Source organism: Desmodus rotundus, chromosome 6, assembly GCF_022682495.2.
Source record: "Desmodus rotundus isolate HL8 chromosome 6, HLdesRot8A.1, whole genome shotgun sequence".
NCBI lineage: Eukaryota > Metazoa > Chordata > Mammalia > Chiroptera > Phyllostomidae > Desmodus > Desmodus rotundus.
Genome location: NC_071392.1, coordinates 81,616,969 through 81,638,074, shown reverse-complemented (window position 1 = coordinate 81,638,074; position 21,106 = coordinate 81,616,969). Strand labels below are relative to the sequence as shown.

The following is a 21,106-nucleotide window of genomic DNA, read 5'->3' as shown; positions in this document are numbered from 1 at the left end:
GTGAATCGGCTGGAAATAGTCACTGAAAGGCGTGCAAACCAGAGCTGGCAGGTTTCGGCTCTTCCGTTCTTGAAGGAGAGGCTAACTTCAATCCAAATGGCTTCCTGCGCAATTGTGCGCTTATTCGAGGGTTTTGTTCCTGGTATGGAACCAGGCATTAATATCCCAGCCTTTGCAAGCGATGCCCAGAAAATACACATCTCATCTTTACCTTGCGGTGGCTCAGTACCCATTTGGTCACGTCCTAGTAGCGTGGGAACTATGTAGGAAGGGGCTTTACATCACGGGTGGGATGCGGGTATTATAGGAGGTAGGCTTCAGGCTGTTTGATATTTCCTATTCCACCCTAACCCAGTGCAGACAAAGAAGAAAGTAGAAACTCGGAAGTTAGGCAGTCCATCTACTTTGTACTATTAAAGGAAGGGACTTCTAATATTTTTACAGGGGATAATATACACACACACATTTGGGAGAGGAAACATTCGTAATTTTGCTTTTGAAAATTCTTAGCTTTCCAGCAGTTCCTTTCTAGACTATCACTAAGTGTATTCAAGAGTAGGTGAGTGGATAAAAAAGCTGATACATTTACACAATGGAATACTACTTGGCCATGAAAAGGAAGGAAAACTTACCTTTTGGGACAGTGTGAATGGACCTGGAGTGTATTATGCTCAGTGAAATAAGCCGGTCAGAAAAAGACAAGTACTGCATGATTTCACTTTTATGTGAAATCCAATGTACGAAATAAACCAACAAACAAGACAAATACACTTACAGAGACAGAACAGACTCACAGCTGTCAAAAGGGGGGTTGGGGGGCTGGGTGAAAAAGGTGAAGGGATTAAGCAAAGAAAAAAGACCCTCGTAGACACAGACAACAGTATGGGGACACCAGAGGGAAAGGAGGTGGGGGAGGGGGGACAAATGGTGATGGGAGGAGACTTGACTTGGGGTGGTGAGCACACAATACAATATACAGATGATGTATTATAGAATTGTACCCCTGAGACCTATATAATTTTACTAACTGTCACCCCAACAAATTCAATAAAAATTCTTTAAAATAAATAAATAAATAAATTCCTGCAAAGGAATATGTAAAATTCTATGATTTTAGAAACAATCTAAAGGTTGTCTTCAAATACAGTGAATTTTTAAATTGATAAATATTAAACTCTATGAAGTTGACATCGTATTTTGTTTTTTAGTCATTCTAAAATGCTAGTTTTAATTTTTTAATGTTTTCTTGCTTTAGACACATCCTTTTTTCATGTCCCAAATATTTCTGAAGGCCTCCCAAAGCCTGCGGTGTTAGACGTCCTGAACCCAGGGGCCAGTGGGTACAGTGGTGCTGGTTCCTGCCTGTCTGCTCTGCTTCTACGCTGCCGCTCACCCTCGCTTCCCGGTTTTCTAGTTCAGCTATTAAGTGACCAGTCATCTGTGTAAAGTTTGTTCAAGATTTTGCTACAGTATTCAAAATTCTTTGGAGACATTGTTTATACGTATCTGCTAAGAAACAGGCCCTTAAACCCGTGGTGAACATGTCAGTTGGTTAAGGTTTTACATATTGTGAGAGCTCTGGTCTGCCACACAAATAACATTATGACAGAGAACTAAATACAGGCTGTGAACATTGTTCTTAAATTCGGTCTCACAGCGGCTTCTCGAAAGTTTAGAGCCAACGGAGGGTCAATCTTAGTAAGTGTATGAGAGTGTGTACCGGTCATTTTGTATTTTAACCTCACTATTCAACTCTGTGATTGTGAGCACAGATCTAATTTGGATTTCACCAGTCTAGGTTGAAACATTACTTCTAACTCTTTGCGATCTTGGGAAAATTATCAAAATTCTCTTGCATTTTTCCCCACCTATAAAATTGGAATAATATTGAGTGCCTTCTAAAATTGTTGTGAGGATGAAAATTAGAGAAAGCTCTTAGCTCCGAGCAGAACCTTTAATCCATGATGGCTATTGTTTTTCCATATTTTTCCTTGGCCTTTTTTCTCTACTTTCATTATTTTCATCTTCCTACAATGTATCTATCTGTAAAAGCTACTTTAAACTTACAGGAAGAAGTTGGACTATACATAGATGAAAGAAGTAATCAAATAATTAGCAAACGTTTAATTTTGTTTACTTCCTAAAAAATTTACGGTTTAGAAGAAGGGTTTATTAAACTTCCTTGTGCACAGACGCTCAGCTGGTGTGCCCTTGTTATAATGCATATCCTGGTTCAGCAGGTCTGGGGTGAAGGCTTCAGAGTCTGCATTCTAACAGGCTCCCCAGTTGACGCTGATGTAGCTGGTCCTTCTAGAAACACTTTGTGCAGAAAGGGAGTCGAAGGAGAGGCGTGGACGCCATCTTTAGAGCTTTATAAAGATGCGAACAATCCAGTGTCTAGGATTCCTTGAATCACATCCAAGAGCAATGAGACGATGTCTTATTCTCTCTTATTCTTTCATGAGTAAAAGCTTCCTCTGTCTAACAAAAATTACCTGAAAGCATCCCACGGGAGTCTGGTTCTGACAAGAGCCATAGTTGTTGACGTCCGTTTGAGTCGTCCCAGCGCCCTCAGCAGGCGTTTGGTCCCTTGACCCTTGGACAGAGTCTTTACCATAATATATATTTTATCAGCTCTCGAAGCCTTTCACGTCACACTGAGTATTAGGCTCTTCTAATGTAATAGCTTGGCCAAGTCACACAGGATACTCACTGGCTAAGACACAGTCTCTGATGTTATCTTAGCTTAATGATTGTTTCTAAAACGGCTATTTGCTTTTTATATTTTACAATGTTGCCAAAATGTACCTTGTTAAGGTTACTATTGACTTCTTATTGCTAATTCCTATGGGCACCTATCTAGAGTTTGACCTTACTCTTTTTTACTTATTGAAACTTCCTGAGTGCTTGGGTTCCACAGTTCAACTCTCTTTTCTTTCCTCTTTATAATCCTCACCCAATTATATGCTTACTGATTTTAGAGAGAGAGGAAGGGAGGGAGAGGAAACATCAATGTGAGAGAGAAAATCAATCAGGTGTCTCTCGTACACACCACAACAAGGGACCGGACCCATAACCTAGGCATGTGCCGTGACCAGGAATTGAACCTGTGACGTTTCAGTTTATGGGACAGCGCCCAACCAACTGAGCCACACCAGCCAGGACTGCTTTCCTCTTAATTCTTCTGCTGCTACCCATAATTTATTTATGTAAGATTTAAAATTCTCACCTCTTGCTACCTCTTCAGTTCTTACTGTCTTATTACTCTGTGGTATTCTTGGGCAATCCCAAGTCCTCGTACTTATTGAAATAGCATCTGCTGACTCTGCTTTAACTTCTGTTTCCAGACCAGAGTTCTCTTCTAGATCCGCAACTATTATCAATTCCAACAAAAACGTCCTACTGGTGCCTCAGATTCAAAACACCCAAACAGAACTTTAATACCATTTCCTAACCTTAGACACTTAACTTCTTTAAGCCTTAGTTACTGATTTAAAATGTGGGGATCGTAAAAAAAATCTAAACAGATTTTTCTGAGACATAAGATCACATTTAACGTATGTCAGGTGCTTAGAATACTGTCTTTAGGATAGATTGTAATTTGTATCTCTTACGGTCTGGTTTATGGACCTGTGTTCTCCTTGTTGGCACCCACTGTGGATTGGGGATCAGAATCATGGAGCTTTCTCCTCCCAAAGAATATTCAATTAATTTGATAAGTCCAATAAATGATATCTCTTAATCACTTGTATTTCTCTCTTCTCTCCTCCCACTTTCCAATGTCATAGTTTAAATGTCTGTAATTCCTCACCGGGGTTATGTCAAACTGGCTCCCCAGGCCTCCCTGACTAGCCTTGTCGTCCACCATTCACTCGCTTACTGCTTGCTGAGTGTCCACCCAGAAGTTCACAGCTGACCATGTTCCTCACATGGTCAAAATTCTTCATAGCTCCCTACCTCCGAAAGTAAAGCATCGCTATAATTCTCACGTGACCCTTACAGGTAATGAGCAAGAAACGTCCTCACCCGAGGACACGCTTACTGATTTCAGAGAGAGGGGAAGGGAGGGAGAGAGAGAGGGAGAGGAAACTGCAGTGTGAGAGAGAACGTCAATCAGGTGCCTCTCACACGCAGCACAGCCAGGGGCAGGACCCATAACCTAGGCATGTGCTGTGACCGAGAAAGAGAAAGTTAGTCTCTTCTATCTCTCAGTTCCTTTTCTACTTCTCAGCTTTGTTCCCACATGCTTCAGCCGTATTGAAGTACGTGCTGAGTCCTGGAATATATCACGCGTACTCAGATCTGCAGGCCGTGGCTGACTGTTCTTCCCTTCACCTAATCTGTTATTCGAGACTAAATCCAGAACAAGTCTCCTGTGGAAGCTTTCTTTAAAGCCTCTGAACATACGTGGGTGACATTTGTGTGCCCATTAAAAAAAGAACTACTATACCAGTTTTTTAATTTCAGTGTGTTATAATTTTATTAGGAAATAGTGTTGGATTTGATTCCGTTCTTTTACTGCAGGTGTTGAGATTGTCCTATGAATTTTCTCCATTTTTCTGGTATTCTGTTAATGCAGTGAAATACACTGGCATTCAGTTGCTAAAGCAATTGCATCCCAAAATGTGTGTGTGTGTTTATATATACATATGTATATACATAAATATATATACACACACATATACACATGCATATATGTGTGTGTGTATATATATATATAACGGGTCCACTGTAGATAGAATATGTTCCCATATTGCTTGTTCATCTAGCTTGACAATCTGAGTTTTTTTATTAATGTCTAGTCTATTTGCATTAAATGCAATTATTTATCTGTTTAGATTTAAATATACTTTCTTGTTATTTCTGCTTATCCCATGGTTTTTTGTTGTTGTTGCTCCTTTGCTCCTCCTTTCCTGATTATTTTGGCTTAATCAAACCTTATTTTCAATTTTAATTTTTACACCCCTTTTGACTCTAACTCCTTGAATTGTGTCTTTTAGAGGTTGCTCTAGGAATCACCCTACATACCCTTGACACGTAAGTTTCTATTTAAAGTGAACAGTTCACCACTTTATGTAAAATGCAAAATCCATCAAACAGTGTAATGCCATTTTCCCCATTTTCATTTCACTGTTGTCATATCTTTTACCTCTACATGTGCTATAAACCCCATAACAATTTATTGCTTTTACTTTAAATAATAAGCTATCAATTTAAAAAAAATAACAAAAAATAAACTTTTTATAATTGTGCACATAGTTTTCCATTTTCTATGCCTTAATTCTATCCTATGGATCTGAATTAAGTATACAAATTTATATGTAAAAAATATAAAGATATATTTTGTACATCTTTAAAATGTTAACATTTATAATATATAAAGAAACATGCTGTGTAATACAGCCATATAATAGTTTCCTTCAGTCTCTACAACTGCATTTGGAATGTATTGCAAAGAAAATATGCTGGCAGCAAAACTTGTCGGCTTTTTTCCCCCTGAGAATGTATGTACTTGCCCTCAGTTTTGACGTACATGCATTATAGTTGGTGATTTTTTTCTTCTGTCAGATGTGGTTCCACTGAGTCTTAGCTTCCATGTTTGCATTGGAAATGATCCGTTATTTTTATTGTGGTTCCGTTCTATGTGAGGTACCTCTCTCCCAGCTGTTTCTTAAGGTTTTTTGTTTTATTTGTTCCTTTATATTTGGTTCTCAGTAGCTTGAGTGCCTATGTGAAGCTTTCTTTGTATCTGGTATGCTTGGGGTTTGCTGAGCTTCTTGGTTCTGTGCACTGATGTTTTATAACAATTTTAGAAGTTTTCATTATTATTTCTTTAAATACTTTTGGTGGTAATTCCGCCCCTTCTCTAGTTCTGGAACTCCCTAATCAGAGTATGAGAGATTGTTTAACTCTATCCTAAAGGACACTTACGCACTATTCATTTTTAAAAAAAATAATGTATTGCTTCATTTTTAGGTTTAGATAATTTATATTGATCTATTTTCTTTTTTAAATCATTTTTATTGTTATTCCATCACAGTTGTCCCAGTTTTATAGTGATCTACTTTCAAGGTCAGCGACTCTCCTGCTGTATCGAATGCATTGTTGATCTGTCCAGCAAACATTTCACATGCATTTGTCAGTTCTCGAATGTCCATTTGATCCTTTTTACAATTTCTGTTTTTCTGCTGAGTTTTGCCATTTATTATTGGGCTGTTCCCACTTTCTCGTAGGAATCATTGCCAATGTGTCTTATCTACAGTGTTCTTGCCAGCTAATTCCAGCCTTTATGCTATCCTGGAATCCATTTCTACTGACTATAGTTTCTCTTGATTATGTCCTGCTTCATAGGTCTTTGATATCTACTATTTCTAAGTTTTTTGTTGTCGCTTAACTGACATACCACCAACTGCACATATTTAATCTGTCCATCTGATGGCTTTTGATTTATGTATATTCTTGTGAAACTATTGCCAAAATCAAGACGATAACTACGTCTAACAATTCCAAAAATTTCTTCATGCCCCTCTGTGATCTTTCTCTCATGCTCCTCCTCCCAAGGCCCCCAGATTCCATATCCAAGAAATCATTGATCTGTGTTTTGTCACTTTATGAATTTGCATTTTCTAGAATTTTACATTAAAATTGTATAGCATGTGTTATTTTTAATAACTTCCTTCATTCAGCACAATTATTTTGAAATTCATAAATGTTATTGCATGTATCAACAAATCTTTTTTTTCTGCTTAATAGGGTAATATACAAATATGCCACAGTTTATTTATTAGTTTACCTGTGTGTTGATAGGCATTTGGATTGTTTTCCGTTGGGGTTATTACAAATAAGGCAAGTCACTATAAATATTTGTTTACAAGTTCTGTGTGGCCCTAAGTTTTCATTTCTCTTGGGAAAATACCAAGTTAGTAGAGTAGCTGGGTTGTGTAAGTGTGTGTTCAAATTGTTAAGGAACTGCCCAAATGATCGCCAAGTGGTTACAACCAGTTGATAGTGGGAGTCGAGCAGGTACGTAGTAGTATCACGGTGAGGCTTTCCGAATAATGTCGAACAGCCTTTCGTGAGCTTATTTGCCATTTGCGTATCTTCTTAGAAAAGTGTTCAGTTCTGTTGCCCATAATTTCATTGGATTTTTTATTACTGAGTTGTAAATGTTCTTTATGTATTCTGACTGAAAAGCCTTTGAAATATATGTATTTTACAGATATGCAGTTATATAGCTATGTAGTTCTATAATGATGTTTGCATATTGATCCTGCAGTGTTACCGAACTCGCTTGTTAGTTCCGGCACCTTTTAGGTAACCCCACTGAATTTTACATAGAATCCTGTTTCTTGCAGACTCTTTGGTAATTCTGCGTATTAACTGAGAAACGTGGTACAGCCTCTCAGCTCCAATCAGGATTCATTGGATAGGCCTGGCTGGTGTGGGTCATCAGTTGGGTATCGTCCAGCAAGATGTAAATGTCCGGGTTTGATTCCCGGTCAGGGCACATGCCTGGGTTGCAGGTTCGGTCCCCTGGGGTGGATACGGAAGGCAACCAATCAGTGCTTCTCTGTCATATCAATGTTTTTCTCTCTTTTTCTCTCCCTTCCTTTCCCTCTCTCTAAAATAAAAATCTTTATTTTTGATTTATTGGGTGAAGATTTTCTATGATTTTTTTGGTGGTAACAAGTAATAATCAGTTCCTTTTCTGGTTCAAACTTAATAGTTTTCAGTAGAACAATACACACATTTAGATCCTTCTTAACAATTCTCACTTCCCTGGTGTTTGTGGCAAAGCTACCAGAGCTGCTTCTGTGAGTGGGTGCTCAATGCTGCCTCTAGAGGCCGCTGCCTTACATTGCCGTACAACCCTTATTCTTCACCTCCCCCAGACACGATGATGTGGTACGGTGGTCATTTGCGTGGCCCTGAAAATCTGCATGCTGCTTTGTTAAATTATATTTTTAATTGAGTCACTTCATCTGAACAAATCAAAGCACCAGTTATTAGAGACGCCATCTAAACTTGGTAGTTAATGAAGCTGTGCTGAGTTGTTTAGATGAGTATGAATCTTAGCAGAAGTACCTTTTTATTAGAGGTTGAGAACTACGTATTTTTTAATGGGATTTCTCACCGAGCTGGGGTGAATGAATATGGATTTGTCTTTTCAGTCAACATGGGGCATTTATCCATGGGATTAATACTATCGACTCTTGCTTTGAGAAATTAATTTAGTTCACCAACACAGATGCCTTTCTTTTGATTTTTTTTTTTCTGACTGCTAAACGTTGGGAAGTGGCCAGTTAGCTTCACAGAAGAGATTTTGGTGAGAATATTAGACACTCCTCTTTTATCATAAATATTGTAGCTTTTAGTCATGGCATTTTCGTATCTCACACAAAAATATGGTACATACTCTCATTGTTCTCCATTATGAGTTTCTAATCTTGTAGGACTCATGAGATTAAATATAATTTATACCTGTGTCTTCCTTATAACCTAACCTATTCCGTTCCCTGTAGTAACTACTCTCTAAATTCAGGGTCCGGCACAAATAACACCCCCTTTTATTACATAAAAATCTTTTATTACAAAATGATAAGCATGCAAATTTGTAACATAACAATATCACACTCAAGCACACCATATGACATAATAGGTGAAATGTTCAAATTACAATTATAGTTTATTACACTCATATTATTACCCTGCCAACCACATTCAAGCAGGCGTTACTTCTTAGACTTAGAGGAGAATAGATTAGAAGGAAATGGGCAAGGCAGCAGGAAAGTGAGTTGAGGACAGCACCGTCATCTGGGACGGGGAGAAAGTGGATCGCCATCTTTGCCCAGCGGAAATTCAGTGTTTCGCATTCCACTACAGGAAAAGTTCATCCAGAATGTCCGTGTGTTGTCTAGTTCAGGTAAAGGTGAAGGAGCAAGGGGCCTGGGCTCTCAGTCCGGGAGGCGGGCCGAGAGAGGACATCGTGGGCCTGCCATGGGCCAGGTCTGTGCTGCATGCTTTTCATAATCTCTCGTCTCAGACCATTGTGGGACAGACTTATCTTCATATCTACAGCCAAGGAATGTAAGTTTCAGAGAAATTAAATGTACCGCTTCATTATTAGCCAGAGTTGGGATTCTATCTTTGATCTGACTTACTCTAAAACCTTCACTTTTTCCTCTCTATGTCAAGTTGCAGCCCACAGATGTAAAGAGTATTAAATGGAAACTAGAAAATTCTAAAACTCTTTAAGTCTTTCTCCAGTTACTTTTGATTATAACAAGTGACCGCAGTAAAGGAATAATATGACCAACTCAACTCCCTTTGAACTCGTTTGGCTCCAAAAAATAATGGAATAAACAGACCACATCACAATCATATTAAGGGGAAACCAAATCCATTTCCATCGAATGCTTGTTTCACTTGATTTATTTTTTCCTTTCTCATTCCTGAATGCCTTTGTGTATTTAGAGTTGAATTTGAAGTAGAAGGCAATTTTCAAGCAACCTACACATCCTTGTAAATATTAATCGGGGGCAGAGGGCAAAAGGCTAGATGCTTTTAGTCAAAATGGATTTCCTACTATATTACCCAGTCAGAAAACATGAATAAAAGAGCACTCTGGGATATTGTGTTTAAGTGAAATAAACGATTACATTATTTTTCTTGGGAAACGTAAACATTTCCTAAAACGACACTTTGGTTCTTTTTTAATAAGACCTCAGCTATTTACACAGATGCTAAGCTGGTGCGATTTCGGGGTTGACTGGGTTGTTTCCCAGTGCGCCAGCCGCAGGGAGAACTGGCTGGTGTTGGCACAATGAAGGGGATCCGGAGACTGTGGCAGGGTAAAGAGAACGGGTCAGTCAGGAGACCTGGACAGCTCATATCAAATTCCTGAAGACCTGTGGAAGCTCAGGGGCAACAGGAAGACTGTGCCACCTCAGAACAGAATAGTGAAGAAGGACGAATGATAACTGGGGACCCCAGTGCACACTGCTATCAGTACAAGACATCGTCCTCCTGCCCTGTCTCAGTCGTAGGGACAAAGCCACCCATAACCGTGCTGTCCCCTTCTAGTCACCCTTCATCACGGCATCTCATTCATTTCTTTCACAGCATTTGCTGCAATCAGAAACCACCTTATTTATGAATTTCTTTACTTGTCCGTCTGTTTACATGCTATTTTCTAACTTGCCCACTAATGGAAGCATCGTGGGGTCCACTGTGTTCAGCTCCTTGTCTTCATTGCCTAGAACTGTCTATGCTATAAAGGATGCCCCCTTATATGTACTGCATGGTTTGTGAATAAATGGATACACTGTTCCTGATAATTCACATATCAATTAATATGAACATAAATTGATATTTATCAAGTATAGGCAAGGGCCTGTTTTAAGTAAGTGCTATAAATACAGGGTCTGGCACAAATCATGCCCCCTTTTATTACAAAATCATAAGCACGTCATTCTATAACATAACAATATCACACTCAAGCACACCATAGGACATTTTAGGTGAAATGTTCGCATTAAAACTATAGATTATTAGACCCATATTATGACCCTACCAACCACATGCAAGCAGGCGTTACTTCTGCCGGACCCTGTATATTGAACTAAATGAATACCTTCCGGACTGATGGAAACAGAACAATTGTCCTGAAACTAAGTTAAAAGAATTCATGACAAGTAAGAGAAGATAGACATTCGATTCTAGGACCAAAATTATGGGAACATGATTAATAGTTAATGCTCTTTAACAGGAGTTCTAGCTACGGTGGTTTTGTTTGGTTCATGGGGACCATCAGGGAAAAGAAATCTTTGGCCTGAATCCCTGTCTTAAGTTAGTTCCCTTTCACTTAATCAAGAAAGGGAAATGCAAACGTAGTTGCGCTTCCTTTGTACTTCACGGCATTTTATACTTTCTGTCACTGCATACGGGCTATACTGGCTGTTAATTTGTCGGTGCGGACTCACTGGCGCGCCAGCTTCATGAGGACAAGCAGAAACATCTGTCTCGGCCCCTGTCACTGCTGTGTCGGGAGCATGCAGCTCAGTGGCTGGCATAACGGCGATGCCCCAAGATGTGTAATGAAATAATGTGCTAATTTGAGGGGGGAGGAAGTGGCAGGAAGTTTTTGGAATCTTCCTGAATCCTAACATAAACAGGTGAGTTAGACAATCATATTACAAAGGGTTCGGCCTGGCATTTTCAGTACCAGCCGGTACTGTGCACAGTTATGTCCACAGTATCAACTATGTTCCCTGTGCTGCGCTTTACGTCCCCATGACTGTTTTGCAACTAATTTATTCTTCTTAACCCCTTCACCTTTATCACGCAGTCCCCCAAACCCTCCGCATCTGACAACCATCAGTCTGTTCTCTGGATATGAGACAGTTTCTGTTTTGTTTGTTTGGAAAGTAGATGGTTGTCTAACCACTACGTTGCATACCTGAAACTAATACAAAATAACATTTAATGTAAACCGTAATTGAAATATTAAAAAAAAACCCAGGTTTTATTATTCAAAATATAAAAGAAACACATGGGGCAGTGAGTGATAGCAAAACTAAAACCCAAGGACAAAGTTTAGAAGTAAAACTCAGGACAGATTCTTTTCTACAACCCTCAAAATAAATGAGGGGGGGAGCAAACCGCTAGAACCAGACCCACGTGCTCTTGGTGCCTGAGCACAAGAAGGCAGAGGGACGCAAGAGGCCATCTGACGGGTGTGACAGTGACAGAGCGCCACACAGCCCATCCACAGTCACCGTGAATTCTCTGAGCCAGTCTGGGAATAGACACACTGACCCTCACCCGGGACAGGAACCTGTAGAGAGGAAGTGACTGGTAATAAAGTCAAAATTGCTCAGGAGAGCAACAGTACAAACGAAAGAAAGAGAAGGTGCAGCTAAGAGTAGGGACAGGAAAACAGAACCCGGAGTCTCGGCAAGTTCGCTGTCACATGTTACCATTATACAGAAAGAACAGAAGGATTTTTGTGAAGCCCAAGCAGCTGTACACACGAGCGAGAGAACTGTATTGAGGGCAGATATTTTATAAAGTAACTAATAGAAAGAGAAAGAGAAAGATAGAAAGTAGAATAATATACCTAAAGGCAGGGAAAGAAACAGAAAAACCTAAACCAAAGCCTGTAACTTACTATTTCCAAGTGAATTTAAAAACAAGGAAATAATATAAGAGGAAAAAGAATCTTATAAATCATAATTAGAAAAGTGAAGGATTGAGGTGGCAGAACTAGTGAAAATTATAAGTAGAAGGAAAAATATGTTAGGAATGAGACTAAATTAGATGGGACACAAGATTGAATAAACATAAGTAATACTTTATTAGTCTCTTAATAAAAGAAAGCAATATTTTAAAAAATATTTAACAGAAACAAAAAGAATTTTAGACAAAATTACAAATATTGGAAACAGGCAAAGAAGAATCAACTGACAAATAATATTGGACCCTGAAGAAGTCAGCCAAGGAAAGGTACTAGAACTAACACTAAAAACTATCATTCATAAAGAATAAGATATGGTCTAAAGTTACATATTAAAAGAGCACTTTATTATCTGAGAAAAACGACCCCAAATGAACAATACCAAGTCAGATGTTAGAAAAATTATTTCACCTTAAAAAAATCCTTTGAGTATCTCAGCAAAAATAATACAATAAGGAAAAGAAAATTATTATTAGACTTCTCATTAGTAACACTTCATAGTGAAAGCAAATGGGGGAACGTAAGTATTTTTGGGGTATTTAAACAAAGAAGTGTAAGACAGAGACGTCACAATCAGCAAAACGGACCCTCACGGACTCAAGGGCTGGCTAGATAATCTGTTAACACGCAAGAACTCAAGGAATAGGCTTCCAAAAGCTTTTCTCAAAATTGTACTAGAGGATCCTTCCAGACCAGCAGAATGTGTAGAGAGGCGTCAACGTAGGACTGGTGGTGAACGCGGAACACGCAGCTGCTTTTTTCATGGAACTTGATGAGAATGGGAAAGGGGATGGCGGAGCACGCAATGACTGAAGTGTCTGACGACATAGATAATGAGCCATCACAGAAGTGGGAGCTAAAGGAGATGGTAGCGTAATAAAGATCATTGTAGCCGCTTTTCGGGTTCCTAGTCGGGAGCGTCAGTAGTCACGCTGTTATTCTGAGACGACTGTTTATACAAGGTGGGGTAAATCCAGTGATGAGTCTTCTGGTACTTAATTTTGTCATGCCCCACGTCCTTCCAGAAAAGGAAAAGGCCTGCAACTGAAGGCCAGCTCGGCAATGCCGAGCATCTCTAGGGCCCGGATTTGGGGTTGGAAATAGTATTTACCATGAAAACAAGCACGGCTCGGTGAAAGATTGATTGGTGTCAGGGCTGGGGTAGGAATGGTGCAGAAAGCTCTGGAACATCTTCCCAAACCAGAGAACAAGGGCATGTGAATGATTGCACGGATCCGGTGGGAGGAATTCAGGAGCCAACTTAATGAAGCTTATACTGATCAGAGATGGGACAATTAGAGCTTCGATAATGATAAAAAATGTGATGGCTCACAATCCATCAAATATGAATAAATTCATGAATTCATAGTAATATGCCAAAAGGGGCCAAATTCTAATAATAGTGAACAAATTCATGATCTTGAAAATTAGATAAATAAAAGAACTAAAAATCGATCCTAAATTTCTTTCTGAACTGTAAGCAGGATAACAAAATAATAGGTGCGGGGAAATATATCTTTATGAAATTATCTCAAGTGATAAATGAAAAGGAAAGAACAGGATTAAAAGGTCTTAACCAGCTAAGGCTGCTATAATAAAAGCACCGGGCATTGCGTGGCATATAAACAACAGAAATTTATTCCTCATACTTCTAGAGGCTAGAAGTCCAAGATCAGGGGGCTGGGACCCTTGGGATCTAGTGAGAACCCTGTTCTGGGTTACAGACTGCCAGCTTCTCATTGTGTCCACAAGTGGCGGAGAGCCCGGAGAGAAAGCAAGCTCTCTTGGGATTTCTATAAGGGCACCCATCCATCCATGAAAGCTCCACCCGCTGACTTCATTTGATCCTCATTATCTCCCAAAGGCTCCTCCTCCTAATTACCATATTGCTATCACGTGGAGAGGGGGAGGGTTTCAGCATATGAATAGGGGGGAGGACTCATAAATATTCAGTCCAAGATATCCCATCAATAATCATTGAATACGTTGGTTAACATCACAAAAGAGCAACAACCAAATATCATGTAGCTTCTGGGGAACAGCCACTTAATGCCACTTAAGTCTTGCCAAAGGGAAAGCACCTGAGTCCGAATAAACCTGTATCCAGCCGCCAGTGTGCATCTGGACAGAGGAGTTGAATTCACCATGAATTTGCAACTGTCAAAAATCCAGAACGTGGGATACTACTGAGGAAATGGCCTGGTTTTTGTAAAAACTAAGAGGCAAGAAAAAGAAAGGGATGGAGGACGCATGTATAATAGAAGCCATTTAAAAGACATCCGTTTTTAAGTGGGACATGTCTAGGGAAGCGCACTTGAAGAAAACCCTCAAGAAATGCAAAGAAGTAATTACTATATGAGTTACCTGTAGAGGGACAGAACCGTAATCGGGACAGGAAACAAAGTCTCAGATGTGACTGGAAAAATAATTTATCTTATAGTAATTCACTAAACTGTTTGTCTTTGTGGTTTCCTGTGTCTTGTGTTTTATTTTACAATAAAAAGGTTCACAATTACTATTTCACAGGAATCCAGGCAAGTAGATCCCAAGGTATCTAAAAAGGTTTGCACATCATACACTGACCGCTGTGTGTATGACTGCCTGAGATTCTGGGCAGTGTTCCAGCTGGGCTTCGTCAGTGCATGTCACACCCACAGGGACAAAGGACTCAGACATCACTGAGGCAGGAATGTTAGTTCCTCTGCTTGATGCCGTGTTTTGGTGTGGTTTTTTTCATTACCTAAATTTTACTGAATAGCAGCTGTGTGCCGGAGCACCGCCTTGGATATTGGGAATAGAAAGATGGGAGGGGGGGGGAATGGTTTTTCTACCCAAGGCCATAGAATAGAGTCGCAAAGTGGATTTTTCTTTGTCATTTCATACCAGTTAAATTGCATAGACATGTTTGCTAATTCTCGACATGGAACCTCTTGACTTTAGTGAACTCCAAGAAATACTGGGGTTGAAGGACCTTGAGTTTATTCTAGCCTTCCGGAAGTCAAAGGCCAGGATGCATTTGTACCTTGAAAAGCTAGTCTTTAGCTGACATTAAAATCATTAAAATCATCTCTCTCTCTCTCTCTCTCTCTCACTCTGGCTCTTTCTTGCTCTGACTCTCTTTTTCTCTTTCTCATTTTTGTCTTGTATTTTTGTCTCTTGCTTTTGGATAATATTAGAAAGCTCCAAGTGCAATGCTTCTTATTTCTTACTTAAAAACTACTTACAGTAATAAGAGTTTGAGGATGAATTAAATTTATTCAGCAACTAGAAATATATCTCAATGTTCTGGTTAGCTCTGTGTTTCTTACATTTTCCTGGCAGGCTTGTCAAGCCCTTGCTGTAATCACTCCCACTTTGCAGATGTCAAAACAGAGGCTCAGATGATGGTGATTTGGCTAAGAACATTCCAAAAATTAGATGATGGTGCTGAAGTTTGAGCCAAAGCTTTCGCCTCCGATGTTAGTCCTTCCAAACAGATCACAATGGGATAGATTCCAGCCTCCTTGTCTTCTGTTCACACCAGATGTCTTTAAAACTCCTGGATCCTGTTAAAATGCTAAAGAAAAGGGGAACTCTCTTTTCCTTCAAATCAGCTATTTCCTTAGAGAACACAGCAGGATTTTACAAATTAACACTTGTTCTCTGAATTGGTTTCTTTATTTCCTTTTATCTTTGAGTTTCAGACATATTAGTAATTGACAGTAATTTCCAGACAGCAGCCTTCACCAATGATAGTCTTCAACTTAACCATTAAATCCTACGAAATTAAGTCTTCCAGGGCAAAGACAACAAGAGATGGCAGGAGGAGGGACTGAAAATAAGTAAATGATTGAAAAGAACTGAGCCAATATGACAAGCATTCTTCTTCCACTGTTTTATTTCCCACAATATGAAGAATAAGTCATGATCCCCACCACATTTTTAAGATCAGTGCCTCGCCTCTGCTCTGCTGGAGAGCAAGCAGGGTTAATGATATAAAACCAGGTATATAGATGCTGAATATAGGGAGAGACTTTGCCTTTACTTGATGCTAAGGACAAATAATCAACCATACAAATACTGCCAGCAAGGGGACCCATTCTCCACCCACGTACTAGTTACTCAAGTACTACAACAGCAAGGCACGGGCATGTCAACTGGGTATTGTTTGGATACACTTGAATTTTTTGGATACTTTTAATCATCTCTTTTCTAACCCCCCTTACTCTCTTCTTTCAAATAACCTTTATTCATTTTCTCTACCCCAAAAATCTAAGCTATCAAAATATAGGCTTAAACAGAATGGCGACAAAACATAAGGAAGGTGGGGGGAGACGAGGTCGAGAAGAAGAAAGATACTCTCCCACTCAACCTATCGCTGAGCTCGTTTTACTCAGGTGACCCCTGTGCGTGTGGACTCGTGCGCATTTTTTCTTGGAACTTCTAAAGTTGAAGTTCACCATTTACTCACTTCTTAATTTCTGAATTGTTATAAATTAGTATCAAAAGCAGATAGAGTGAATTTCCATTCCACTAACTCTCCATCCAGCCCTCGTCACAACTTGTATCTCTTCCTCCCTCCCTCCTTTCTTTCTTCCCTCCCTTCTTCCCTCCCTTCTTCCCTCCCTCCCTCCCTTCCTTCCTTCCTTCCTTCCTTCCTTCCTTCCTGCCTTCCTTCCTTCCTTCCTCTGGGCTCACACTGCAGTTATGATAATTCTTTAATAGACCACTCTGTGACTCAGAAATAATTTTATGGTTAGGAAATGTTGGCTTATGTGGGATTTTTTTCCTTGAAATTAAATGAATTTAACTTATTATGAGAAAGATTTTTGAACATAATTTTAAAATAAAAACTTGGCAATGTAAAAGTAGAAATGCCGAGGTTAAAATTAGCCAGTAATAGCACCTTCCTGTTAGTAACTGTGTGTGTGTTGTTTATGGAAGGAAGAGTTCTGCCACCTGGCTGCTGCTTCAGGGGGCTCCACGGTGCACTTCACCTCTCTTCCTGCTGCGTGTGTCACCAGATCCACAAGGATCGCCCATTGTTTGTCAGGAAGACCTCTCAAGGACTGTGCTTTTTCAGTAGGAATTTCCGAATTCTCACAGTAATCTCATTCACAATCTAAATACTTTAGGTATTCATAGATAATAGTTAATCAGGAGGGCAAATTCTATCTTGGCAAGAAGAACATTAACATTTAAAAGTTCTGAATTTAAAAGTTAACTTATCTGTTAAGAAAATTTAAGTGAGAAGTTTCTGTCTCCAGAGTGGTTAGTTACTGAGAGTAGGTCGTGGGGCAGCCTTAAAGAAAGCACCAGAAGACCCCGTCTTTGGTTCACGTTACATCTAATAGTTGTAAACGGTATTTGAATGTGTGATGAAAAACTGTAGTAGTATTAATGCACTAGGGTGCTGAATGCTGAGAACACTTGCCAGCAAGACTGGCTTCTCCTATCATTCATGCCCAATGGGAGGCATGGGAAAAGTGAGAGAATCAATAGGAACTTTGCTATGTGCTGCCAGTGAGGTAGAGGTATACATGTTTTAGCATTAGGAGGAAGAACAGACAACCCAATATTAGATTTCAGAAAGTAACGGAGGTGGTAAGTAGCTAATTAAGACACGTTATTCATTGAAAGGACTAAATGACCAAAATATTAATTAAATTGATAAATGAAATATACTTCATCCATACAATGGAATCTAAAGTCATCAATTTAAAAAACCATTGATAAAGGATAGCATTTCCAATGTCAGAGAGAGGGAGACAGGTTCACTGACAAGGATAACATTTCACAGATACTTCTGAGTGAGAAAAACAAATTGCAAAACTGAATGATCTCCACCATATGTGTGTGTGTGTGTGTGTGTGTGTGTATGAGGTTTTATTGTTCACACTCTAGACAGTGTAAAATCATCTAAACTACTCTGTTACCGCTTCTGGAAAGACAAACCTCAGAGCTAATGACCATAAATCATTCCTGTTGTTTTAATCTAAAACACCAAGAACACACCAGGTGGAGATAAGTAAGTGCCCGGTGAGCTGCTGCAGCCTTTGGCAGTGTAGCCATGGGGACGTGGGCTGTCCTGGGGCTTGGACAGAGGCGTCTCAATTTGCTTTGGCAGGGTGACCAGGCTGACACTCAGCTGTCACCCGTGACTTTAAATTCTAAAGGGGTTTTTCTCATGTCATTCTGGGATTTCGATTCATATCAGATATGGAGAATTTCAAATTATGAGGGAGTGTGAATGCTTTATTATCCTACAATTCAGAGGGGTTTTAGCACATGTGAGTTTGATACGTATATGAAGGTGTGCTCTCCCTCCTTCTGTTCTGTGCTTCACTCTTTGGGGAGCCAATGAACAATGAATAGTGCCGATAAGATAATTATGATCATGGGAAATGATAAGAAATCAGAGGCGTTGGTCGATACCGATGCATCTAAAGATACCAGCAACCCATACGTGTGCACAGATAATCCCTTCATTGTGTCCGTTCAAATTATCCACCGGACAGCGACACCGTGGCAGCTTCTAGGGACTGTCAAGACTTATGAAGATGACTGTGGTTACTGACATTACCAAGTGTCACTCTCAGCAAGACTCACTGTAGGAGTCTGCTCAAATGCATGCCACCAAAATCCCTGTGCTTCTGTCATTCTTGAGTCATACTTAGCAAGTGGTTGTGTGTGAAGGCTCACATGGACACTGTTGGATTTTGTCAGTGACGATATGACCGATGGCAAAAGAGCACTTACTTCAGTGGCTGTTGGAGAGAAAAGAGAGAATTGCACAGAACTGATATAAATCTTCTACCATTGAATATTCCAGAAATGGAAGATGGAGCCCTTCATTCCAGAGTCCTCGAGCCTTCCTCTCTGACTTCAGTTGACACCACCTTCTTCTGTTTCTCTGTTTATTCCTAGAATGCAGCCCCAACAGTACCTGCAGCAGCGTCGAAAATTTGCAGCTGCCTTCTTGGCATTCATTTTCATTTTGGCAGCTGTGGGCACCGCTGAAGCAGGGAAGAAAGAGAAACCAGGTAAGCAGCAGGGTTGGGGAGGCAAGACGCTCCATTCATTCATGTCCTAATCCAACTTGGTTGTTGTCTTTCCTCTCTTCCTCCCTCCCTCCCTGCATTTCCCCCCTTATCTCTTTTCCATCCCTCCCTTCCTCCTTTGTGTCCTTCCTGCTTTCCTTCCTACCTCCTTCGCTCCCTTCCTCCCTCCCTTATTTTGTGTTTTGAGGAACCCAAGTGACATCTCCTCTCATTTCCTCCTGACGCTAAGTCTTGAAATACAAGTGATGATCATTAACATAATGATTATTTTAGCAGCCACTGTGTACAACTGACCAGGAATCAGGTGTTTTACTGTGTTGCCTCTCTTCAGATAGAGTCCTTCAGGAATTTTTGTTTTATCCCATATTAATAAAAAAGGGAAGCAAAGCTCGGAGAGGAGAAAGCACCTATTCTGTGTCACTCCCAATCACAAGTCGTCTGTGGAGCTGGGACTCCGTTTCCACCACATTTATATTATGCTGTTCTATCTACAAGATGGGGAAGGAACACCGCCTTGCACTGGAAAAGCTAATGTGACAACTGTCCTTTCTAATGGAATGCTTTCTCATCATTTTAGGTTTAATTGGTTTTGACCATCTTCTCTTTTATGGAAGTGTGTGCTTCTGAGATGTCAGTAAATCACTTAGGACAGTCCCTGGAACATAGTAAGAGTCAAATTAATATTAATTCTGGCTCCTTCCTCAGTTTTTCTTCTCTCTTCTCATTCCAGTAACACCTTCCAGGTTCCTTTTATTTGCTCGACACTGAAGACCTCTGGGTGTTACCTAGGTGTTAAGGAACTTTCTGCATGCTGATTATTTGTCCTTCCTTCCAGAAAAAAAAGTGAAGAAGTCGGACTGTGGCGAATGGCAGTGGAGCGTGTGTGTGCCCACCAGCGGCGACTGCGGGCTGGGCACCCGGGAGGGCACCCGCACCGGAGCTGAGTGCAAACAGACCATGAAGACCCAGAGATGTAAGATCCCCTGCAACTGGAAAAAGCAGTTCGGAGGTGAGGCCCACCCTGTGGTCCCATCGGTTTGGTCTTCCACTCCGACGTAATTCTTTCCTTCTCCCACCAAATAACCTTTCTGAGGTTGACTGACATTTATTTTAAGTAAGCTTATTTGATCTGATACAATATAACAAGACATTTTGCCTACCCCCAGGGTTTGTCAAGTTCAGCACCGCTAACATTTTGGACAAGATAGTTTTTGTTGTGGGTGTTCTGTGTGTTGTGAGATATTTGGTGCCGTCTCTGGCTTCTACCCACTAGTTTCCACTAGCACTGCCTGCCTCCGCAAACTGTGACAACTAAAATGTCTCCCGATATTGCCTAATGCCCCCCGTGGGGTCAGAATAGTCCCTTACTGAGAATGACTGCCTTACCAATAGGGACAAAAAATAGACTCTTGATCTGCTTCTAATAGTGTTCATTGACCTACCTTCTCTTTCCTCTCTTTTCTTCTTCTAAGTTCCTTTTATCTTTCTTTCCCCTTTTCTTTTTTATTCTCCCCACTTTCTGGGTCTCTTTCTGTTACTTTCAGGCCCTCTCTCACTTTTGATCCCTCTCCACCCTCCAACACTGGTTCATAAACGATCAAATCCAGAAGGGCTGATCGCAGCCAGTTTTTGTAGATTTTCCTCCCGCTGACCATGGCCAGTCTTACCGGCCTCGTCCACCTATTTGAGAAGGAATTTTTCAGCACTTCTAACTTTACGCCCACTCTTGCACACCTAAATTACCTGTGTTTTTATATTCTTGAATGTGTGTCTTTCTTAGCCATGGTAGGATGCGATGCCCCAAATATCCTCACTGTTCTACAGAAATGTA

General features: G+C 40.2%; 1 protein-coding gene across 2 annotated transcripts in view; it reads left to right on the top strand.

Annotated features, from left to right (window-relative positions):
• The window catches only part of PTN (pleiotrophin), a 97,201-nt gene that overhangs the window by 53,531 nt on the left and 22,564 nt on the right, over positions 1 to 21,106 (top strand). Inside the window, exons 2-3 of one of the 2 annotated variants that reach the window (XM_024555006.3) lie at positions 19,142 to 19,257; positions 20,111 to 20,284. In XM_024555006.3, the coding sequence (XP_024410774.1) occupies positions 19,143 to 19,257; positions 20,111 to 20,284 (289 nt within the window). In that variant the 5' untranslated portion in view covers position 19,142. Of the gene's footprint in view, positions 1 to 19,137; positions 19,258 to 20,110; positions 20,285 to 21,106 lie in introns of those variants that run through there. The other variant, XM_053926714.1, reaches the window with a different exon arrangement.